General features: G+C 41.6%; 1 protein-coding gene across 1 annotated transcript in view; it reads left to right on the top strand.

The window, feature by feature from the left end:
• The first annotated feature begins 1,238 nt into the window (after positions 1-1,238).
• Positions 1,239-9,910, top strand: part of LOC147700920 (killer cell lectin-like receptor subfamily F member 1) — a 94,692-nt gene continuing 86,020 nt past the window's right edge. The window contains exon 1 of the mRNA XM_086928543.1: positions 1,239-1,409. Coding sequence (XP_086784669.1) covers positions 1,328-1,409 — 82 coding nt within the window. The 5' untranslated portion in view covers positions 1,239-1,327. The remainder of the gene's footprint in view (positions 1,410-9,910) is intronic.

Raw genomic sequence — 9,910 nt, 5'->3', positions numbered from 1 at the left:
AAAGAACCGCCATGCCCCCGGTATAATCAATTAATGGAGAACATGCCGAAAAAAACTCCCAGGCTCATCTTCTCTACCTGCTGCCAATGCAACTATTGCATCAAAAACTGAAAACCTAAGTTGAAGGCTGGTGCCTCATTAGTGGACTGAGACGAGGAAGACATAAGAGAAGGTGATAGTCATCTATGTCCTCTACAAGCAGTTACTCGCCTGTTGATGTTCCCGTCAACCTCTAGGCCAGCCCCTTTTGACCCCAGCTTGAGCAATTTTTGGTTTGAACCTCCAAACAGTACACAAAAATACAGAAATAAGTACACAAAAATACAGAAATAAGCACACATCAAACATATGTATACATTTGAAATATTTATATAACTCAAAAAGTAAATATTAACTATCAAAATGTTAATTTTAATTGAGAGAATTGAGTTTTTGATATATATATATTTAATAAACAATTAAGCGATATCTTAGACAATAGCATAGTACAGTCTTTGTTTCTCTTTTACCAAGTGTTTTAAAAAATTCTTTTGACCATTTTGCCTTTTTATGTATATGGGTCGATATCTCCACTGACTTACAGTCAGAAAGAAGATTATTTTCAAGGCTCTTAGCTCGTTTTTTTAGCCCTGAATCAGAAAGGTTCCAGCCAACTTAACTCTCTTTTGCACTGGTCCACCCCGGGGAGGCTTCTCAGATCTTGCTTCTGCAAACAGGTTTTGGTTCCCAGATTTCGAAAGGGGAGGTCGGTCCATCTCGGAGGCTGCTGCCAAGATGTGGTATACCCTGCCCGCCCATACTTTAGAATTTAGCTCGGTTTTCTACGTTAAAAAAAAGTCTGAAAACTTCTTTCTAACCATTTCCCTTAGCAACTTTTGATTTCTTGTTTGTTTAGGGTGCTTTCCGCTAATGCTTTGACACCTGAAGGCAAAGTGCGCTTTCTAAATTCTTTTCATTTCATATGCATTTTATTAATTTGCTGATATTAATAAATGTTTCATACTGTTGTGGACCTCTTGAGTGAGCATCGTCGTGTACCCCAGTGGTCCATGGACCACAGGCTTAGAACGGTGGCATCGCACGGGGCCTTATGATTTCCAGACTTAAATTGCTTTTTGTCTGATCTCCTTCACACGCTTTGAGGTCAGAGAAAGGGGGTCAGCTCTTGACCAATAAATGAGCAGCGTTTCAGACATCAGAGGTGCAGTGGGCAGCACAGGCCGCGTGCTCGGGGCTTCCTGTTAGTGGAGGGGCGGCGGTCAGGTGTTCTTTCTGCGGGCTGTTCTCAGTAAAGTCTCTGCTCGGAAACCCGCGTTGTACCTTTGACATGGAGGCCGAGGAAGGGTACACTGCCCTGTACTTCAAGGAGCGGAAGAGACCAAAGAATGAAGCTACGGGTGCGCACCGAGGTCAGACATCTTCCTTTTAGTACCTTTGTCTTGTATGTTCTAGCCAGTGCTTGCTGCTGGCATGTCTGTGACGCACAGGCATTGAGTTCGAGTCTTGTAATGTCCTTTCTTAATTCCAAGGTCGCCCATTTCAGGGTCTCTACATTAACAATTAGCAAAACCTTTTTTACAGCACTTAGAATCAGCGGATGCAAAAAATCAAGAAATATTATAATTATTTTAGGGCAAGGAGGGTGGTGCTGGGGCTAGTGGTACTGTGAAGAAAAACTCTTGGCAAATACTGGGTTGTTCCAGAGCACAAACTGTTTAAAAAACAAGCATTTGCAATGCAAATAGATCGCGCCTTTAAAGGCAAATGGCAACCTATTGACATTGACAGTGATTAATAGCACAGTAGCTCAAGCGCACTTCCTTATTGTGAAAAGGGTTACCACATTGTTATAATCACCAGTTTTTCATGGCTCTTCCAGTCGGGTATTACTCTCCAAATGTTGCAAGCCCACACATTCTCGTGCACTATAGCACCTACGAAGAATCGATCATCTCCAAGGGGCTATAGGAAGGAAGGCTTAGTTGGCAAGTTTTCACCTTTGCAAACAATGACCAGGGTGTAAACACATTGTTTGCATCAGTTGTTGATGGAATTATAATTTGTCCACCACCTGGTCGTTACAAAGGTAATTTTCCCCACTTCGGTTGCCCTAAATGTTTGTGCCACACATTTGTCCTACCGCCTGTCTCAGGATAAGAGCAATAACAGTGGTGCACAGCATAGCGCCTAAAAGTGGCTGTTCTAGAATAAAACGACATGCTGCCAGGCCAATAGCTGTGCGGATAGACAGGTACAGGAGTTTACAAAAGAGACATTTTAGTAATGAGGCTTTCATAGCATCATAGCAGTGTATTGATTTATCACTTTTGGACGTTCATATTTTTACAACGTGTCAGTCGTACAAGTAGAAGTATACATTTTTATATTAAATAGATATTGACATATAGTAGTTTCAGCTTACTTTTTTCACACAACCCAAAATTCACAAGGAGACACACCGACAAAATAGTAAAAAAAAATATGGATGAATGCAGACGGAAATGTGAAAAAATAAGTACCATAAAACCGCGATCCTTAAATATAATCTATGGCGGCGTACTTTAGGAATGCTTCACAATGGACATTAATTACTTTAAACATTAGTCCAGATTAGAATATAGTGTATCATGCAGGTTTTGCAAATCAAGAATTGAAACAAAGGGTATCGACGTTTCAATTGCACATGCTGTGAATTTGTGTATTTGTGTATTTCCAGGTGTTTCACTGCTCACAAGTAATGCGCCAATCACTTTTATATGGTACACATGTTGTACTTTTGTGTGTTCGATGAAAAACAAAAATATAGTTTACAATGGACATAAAGAGAACTTGCGGTGTTTAGTTAATTATCACTGCAGGTGGATTCATAGTTTGTGTCTGCCAAAACGTTTAAGGTATTCACTCGGACTGACCCAACAGAACCATCGTTCTTTCGTACGATCAGTCTCTGAAAGCAGCTGCCTGCCCTGCAGCCCTTCGGGTGAATGCTGGAGGCGGAATGGACCACCCAGCCCTCAATGCACCATATACTTTCTTGTATCTCTCCCAGACAGGGCCACAGTGGCTGTAAAAGAGAGAAACTCTGCATGGCATTCAGCAGGGCCATCTTGGAAAGTTTTTTAATCTTGGAATTCCCAAGCCAATGATGCCATTCGACAGATGCCACATGTCTTATCTGTTACTATGAGAAGTTACTTCAAAAGCAGAAGGCCTGACTTATTTATCTTGAAGAGCGCATGCTAAGGTCAACAGGGCTGCAAGGGTGCATTGTTATTTAATCCGTACACAGGCATTTTGTTACAGAGAATCTCACGGATTTCATAAATACGCAGGGATTTTGGTGTTGGTCACACTCTCTGACTTTCCCTTGAGATACAAGACTGTACCGTGGACCTACCATTTAGGAGGGGGTGTATGTTATTTTGTCACATGTAAACTTGATCAAATGTGTAATGCTATGACTGTAGGATTGTGGCAAAGCATACATTCAAAACAGTGAACATGAGTTGGGTATGTGGACAAGCTAATTTTAAAGGCTGTAAACTTGAATGGTTCATTGTGGAAAATTCAAGTCAGATGCCATGGTCAGTTTATTGTGAAACGTTGCAACAGAGGCTGTAGGACTCTGCCTTATTTATAGGGAAACCACATTTTAAAATCAATATTCCTTTAACGATGAAAAATTATTGTACAGTGGTAAAGTCTGTAAACAGGTAGTCTTACACAGAATTACACAGATTACCACAATAGACATGGATTTTAGTGTTGGCCAAACTTTCCACCAAACTCGTGGGTAGAAGTTTTGTACGGTGAATAGCCTAGATCCATTTAGGTGTGGTGTGTTTAGTTTATTAACTATAATCTTGTATAAGATTATAATTTTGTGACGCAATGCCAATGGTTGCCTTATGTGAAAGTTTATGTTCTACGCCATAGGCCTGAGATCGTTAGCGTGACAAGCCAATGATAAAGTCTATGGGCCAGTGCTTAATTTGTCAAATTAAAAGTGCTGGGTCTCTCCCTAGTAGGTAACGCTAACAAGAGAAATGTGCTAGTGCAAACCGCCTCCTGACTAGAGCCCCGGCACTCATTATTCTGGAAAGGACTTGGCCTAATGGCTAGAACTGATGATTTCGGAGCTGAGGATCCGGGTTCAAGTCTCAGCGTGGCTTAACATCCTGTGATTCTAAGGAAAATCACACAAACTCCGAATTAGTGTATCCTTAATTAATGCTATAAGCACCAATGCTGAGCACCGGAAACCACAGGCTCAAATTAAGCACTGCTATAGACCTGACTGGTTCATTGCAAAAAGTTAAGTCAATCTCCATGGTTCTATCTCTTTAAGATGAGCAGTTACCTCATGGCAATAGAGGTGACCTATTTATAGTGGAAACCCCAAATTAAAGCCAATAGGCCTTCCGGGATAGATTGTTAATATGCTGCGTTCAAGCCTGCAAAGAGGTATTTTGTTACAAATAATCTCACAGATTACCCCACTAGACGGGTTTTGGTGCTGGTTTCTCCTCAGGCAAACAATGAGGTAGGAGTTTTGCATCATAATAACCATTTTAGCAGTAGGCCTGAGCTGGTTATTTTAATAAACCAATAAAAATAAAAACTTGTCAGATGCCAAAGGTCTGGTCTATTTTTTTTTAAAAGTTAATAAAAAAGGAAAGCCTATGAATGTGCATTTTGTTCATTGCAATGTGACAGATTAATATAGAAGGCTTAGATGTTTGTATTTATGTTTTCCCCTATTACCTTCCTTTGACAAGCCCTGGGAATAGATTTTCTTTTGAGAATCCTTGATAGGCCTCTTAAGAGGGGTTGCAAACATGTTTTAATTTTATGTGTAGCATTTAACACCATGTGTATCAGTCACTGTTTAGATCTGTCCTTACAGCTTTAGTTGTATCTGTCTGCCTGTAATAAAACCATCATGAATATACATGCATAAATAAACATACATGCAGGAGCTTTGGGCCTTCCCTCTTCAGCCGTTATTATGTCTGCATGTTATTCACATTTTGTTTCCACCCATGACAACACATAACATGGGGAAATGGGTCAGCCCACTTTAGCCACTGGCCCTAATGTCTGTTCACATGTGCACATGCACCTGAAACTGAGTGGGCATCAGTGCAATGGCTTGTGTGCCAGGCACTATAGCGTTTTATTTTCTCCTATCACAGGTCCCTTTTTCATTCTCTTTTTTGAATGATTTAAATAGTTATTTAATTTTGGAGCACCAGGCACCCATTTTAAGGCTATTATCCATAGTGTATTATTGTTTTATTACTCTAGAATGACAACCTGAAATGATTTAATTTTGGAGCACCTGTCAGTTCCCTAGTCAGTGATATTGGGCCCTCGTTTACTGCTCATTTCATCTATAGTGCACTACATCCTGTGCAGCCACCGCCTCTAAATCAGGCAGCCATTTTGAAGGCTTTTATCCATAGTGTATCAATTTCTTATCATTCCAGAACGACAACCTGAAATTAAATTCAGGCAGAGTGGTCTGAACCTGAGGTAAAAAGTTTTCCAGTTAAGGGCATCATTCCAACTCCCCCACAAATACCAATGTAGACATGTATAAAAGTTTGCATCGAATCAGGATTCCAATGTGTGCTGGAATTCCGGCAATGTCATTTTTTACCTGTAAAAATTAGACCAGGTAAAAAATGTGGAAATTTTGTAGGCAAAACCATATATTCTGCCGTTCTGCATATTGAAATTGAAGACTGCGTACGGTAAAGCCATTGTGTCTCCCCATCTTGAGGTCAGTTACCTCATCACATGATTGATACCACACCTACATATATTTATCAGGTATGTGCTCTTACTACCAATCAGCTTGGCATCACCTGAATTTTTGTTTTTTTCCTCAAAAGATACAGGGTCATATTAGCAACAACTTGCGATAATTATCGCAAACAGCGCATAGCGCGATTTTTTTCATCACCTCCTATCGCTGGATTTTATCGGGGAGATAACACAGTATTACCAACATTTATCTCCATGGCGATAAAAATCCAGCGATAGCAGGGATCATCTTTAACGTGAGATTTCCAGCGATAAAAATCCTATCGCTAAGGAAAATCTCGCTAATAAGCAGGTGGGGACTTCGTCCTAGAAACCACCTCCCATTGACTATTATAGCTAAGTGAGGTTTTTACCAGGTGTAAAATCCTGGAGGTAATCGCGGTTAGCACACATTTTCTTATCGCATTGCTGGTATTGCTAATAGGCGATAGCTGTGTTAGCAATTGCTTTCAGTCGCTACCAGTTTGGGTACGCCCACTTTGCATGTCATTAGCGATAAATATCGCTGACATACAACATGGGCCCCAAACCGGTCGCTATGGCCTGGAAGCTGTTGCTAACTGCTGTTAGCAACAGCTTGGTAATTGGGCGATAAAAAATCGCTGCTTTATTGGCAAAAAGTGGCGATAAAGCGGTGATCTGGCCCTTGCTAATATGCCCCACTGTCTTTTTTGACTTGCTGTGCTGGACAACTGCAAAACACCCTTCCTCCTTCCCTATATTCCCCATGATGAAATCCTGATACTGCAATAGAATGTTGATGCAAAAATTGTGTAATTACATGATGTGGCATAAAGGCAAAATATCTGGAATTTTGCATAACAAGCGTAATGCTAAATTCATGGATTTGGTATTCAACTGCACATGCCCATCTTTTAAGATAAGGTCTTAGAATGCAATCAGGTATGTGGTTGCAGCATAAATCTATAGTGATTAAACTGTTTGTGCACTGTGGGTAAATTAATTTAACTATAGCTTTTGATCAGCATAAGGTAGGAAAGTCATTTGCATGACTTTCCTTATTAAATATTTAGTCACAACGGATATATCAAATGTTAGTTTTACTCAATATGCAGTCATTATTGTATTTTAAAAAATCGGGGCTATTTGACCAGGCCAGCTTCAATGGAATCCATTTTTTCAGCTACCCTGCTTGGTCAGTTTATTACTCTGCTGGTAGTATAAATCACACCAAATAGTAGGCCCATACTGAGAGATTAGTCTTATCTTGACAGAGGGCAACATTGAGGTGAACTTTCCAGAATATATTAACTTAATCTCCCTGACACTCATTGACAGAATTATCTTGCATTGTACAAAGTGAGGGCAAGAAGGACCTTTGCTTCATAGGACTTCTTGCTGTTATTTGAAAGTAGCCCACATGGGGTTCTTTAACATTCGATGAGAAGAAACCTGACATGGTAGGGCAGAGCCTTGCTAAGAGAGAGGGCTATGTCCAACAGTCTCATCAAACCACAATCTTTGTTCACCCCAGAATGCTGGGCACGGGCAAGGCTTAGTAGCCATTGATAGGCTCTTTGAAAGTGCAAGTTAGGAGTGGAGTGGAGATCTTGACTCACCGGATAAGGTAGAGCCTCCCAAAGCATAGAATTATTGACCTCCATTTTTAAACCCCTGCACAAAGTAGAATATTTGCGAAAAAGAGGAATAAAAGAAGAAGGGAGATGTCCCAACTTGCTCTTGAAGCTCTGTCTGGAGTATGAGAGACCCACCCTTTACTTGCATCTTTGGATTTTTACAAGGCTGTCTCTTCAGAGGTAGGGCCATTGCCTTCCTCTTAGGGCCAGTAGAGGGACAGTATAGGGTGTGCCTATTGAGGAAATTGAAAGAGAATGTCCCCTTGTATTTCTCTTAAATTGGTCCTAGTTGTGTGTGCCAAGGACTGGATGGCACCTGCTCCTGCTGAACATGCAAACACTCTGCAAATTGATTCAGGTCTTTGCTGAGGGGATTACAGGCATGGAGAGTTGTCTGCTTCAAGGATAGTGGGTTTCTGCTGCAGGAAGACCCCAGGTCCGGAGAATTCCAAGGGCTGGATAGGAAGGCAGAAACAAGTCTAACCACTGACTGCTGCTTAAGAAAAGGATGCAGCGCTATTAAGGGCTGTAAAAAAACATCAAAAAATGAGCAAGAAATTCATGGCAAAAGTTTAGGAGCCAGGATCCCTCACTAGAGTACTTCTAGTGGCTGGAGCATGCTACCAGGAATGCTACAAAGACAACTGCGATGAAATTGGCCCAACAGGGTCGGAGTCATCTTAAAGAATAACCACGGCTTGTGAGCAGCCTCCAGCGCATTACAGCAGATACCCAGGGGCGAGGGTGGGCATCACCACACATGATCAATTTCAACTGAGATCAGCATATTCATTCCAGGGATACTATATGCAGCTGGATCCCGCATAGTTACCAGTATGGCTCATTTGCACTATTTAGATGTAGCCCAGTGAGAAGTGGGAATCTCCAGTCAGAAATATCTGCACCACAAAACCCCCCGGATCATCACTTTTGTGGCCTGTGAGGAGCATGGAGCTCATAGGAACTCCAGCATTATCAGCACTTTTCCCACCCATGCCAACGCCCGGTTAGGAGTGAAATGTGAAGAGCAAAGGCAGCTATGGCCCCGCACCCAATGCCTAGCAGTAATGTGTCCTTGGCTGGGGACCACACATGATCCAACAGCCTATTGTATGGTCCCTGTCTCAGTATTATACTTGACCAACAAAGGGACCAAAAAAAAGAAAATAGTAAATAGTTACCAGCTGCAGCACAGTTGCATCAAAGGGCTGTAAAGATAGAGTCTTCAGGCTAAAGGTTTACCTCGTAGCTCACTGGGGCTTTAGTTTCCATATTTTTCTGCGGCGCCCCAGAAGAGGCAGGAGCATCACAGCATGTGATATTAGTTATGGGTTGCTGCAAGGAGTAATGCACCCCCCTCAGTCCCACCATGAGCAGGGAGATGATGGTACCATAGATCTTTCAGGGCCTTGAATTGACACCAGCAGAGGTTTAAAGTGTTCTAAACGACCCTTGGCTCACTTCATGGTGTGCTTGGGAGTCATTGTTTGTGAGTCCTGAGACAGTTTTTCTGTTGAAAGTCTGGTAAAGCTAACAATTACGGTATTTCAAGAGTGAAAGGTGAATTATGCTTACATCTTTGAAGCTATCTTGAAATATATATATTTTTTATTGTTAAATACATGTTGGTCATCCTGTGTGCAAACAACTAGGCTCCTTCTAAATTGTGTATGGCAATTTATTTGCCATAACCATATAATGGGGTATTGTAGTTTTAGGGGTCAGGGTCTGCTTGTGCGCAAACTTTATACATGCCTCAGACAAACAAGCTCTAGTCTACATTGAGAGGGTTAGTTAACTTCTGTGTGTTTTCTTTAGACCACAACACCTAAGGTTTGTGAGGTCCTTTGGAGGGTGATCTTCCAGACTTTCCCACCTCCAGTGACAGCAATTAACTCACTGAAAACATGTGGAATACCTCTTTGGGAAGAAGAAGAAGCCTTGCTCTGCCAGAAGGTCTCTGGCAGGAATACAGATAAGAGTAGAGCACAGGCTAGCGACCCATCATTCTCTTGGAATGTGAAAGATGGTCATTACAACGACCACGACTGGGACCCTGATAATTAGCATGCTGATGTTTACTGAGAATTGGTGTAACAAATGCTATATATGGAGAGTGTGTTGTCTGTCAGACAGGCTGCCTCCACGCATCACTGAAGAGAACCTGGGCTTGGAACCAGGGCTGGTTGTATACAACAGCTTCCTGAGGAGCATTCTGAACTCCTCACCCTGACACTGTGTCCTTCCATTTTAAAAGACCCTCAGGGCAGAGATTCTGAGATTGTTTGTAGTAAAAAAGGCAGAGGCTGCTGCAAAGGAACACTGAGTAAAAATGTGAGAACAATTTAGGATAAGTTGATGAGTTGTTAAGCAACACTAGCTGGCAGTTACTTTTGGAAAGTTTTGCTAACACTAACTCCTTGGACAAAATGCAATCACAGATAAAAATAAGGGGAATGACCTGCTATCCTGATTGTCCAGAA

The sequence above is a fragment of the Lissotriton vulgaris genome, chromosome 7 (genome assembly GCF_964263255.1).
Source record: "Lissotriton vulgaris chromosome 7, aLisVul1.2, whole genome shotgun sequence".
In the NCBI taxonomy this organism is placed as follows: domain Eukaryota; kingdom Metazoa; phylum Chordata; class Amphibia; order Caudata; family Salamandridae; genus Lissotriton; species Lissotriton vulgaris.
Note: the sequence above shows the minus strand (reverse complement) of the source record. Positions and strands in the feature narration are given on the sequence as shown.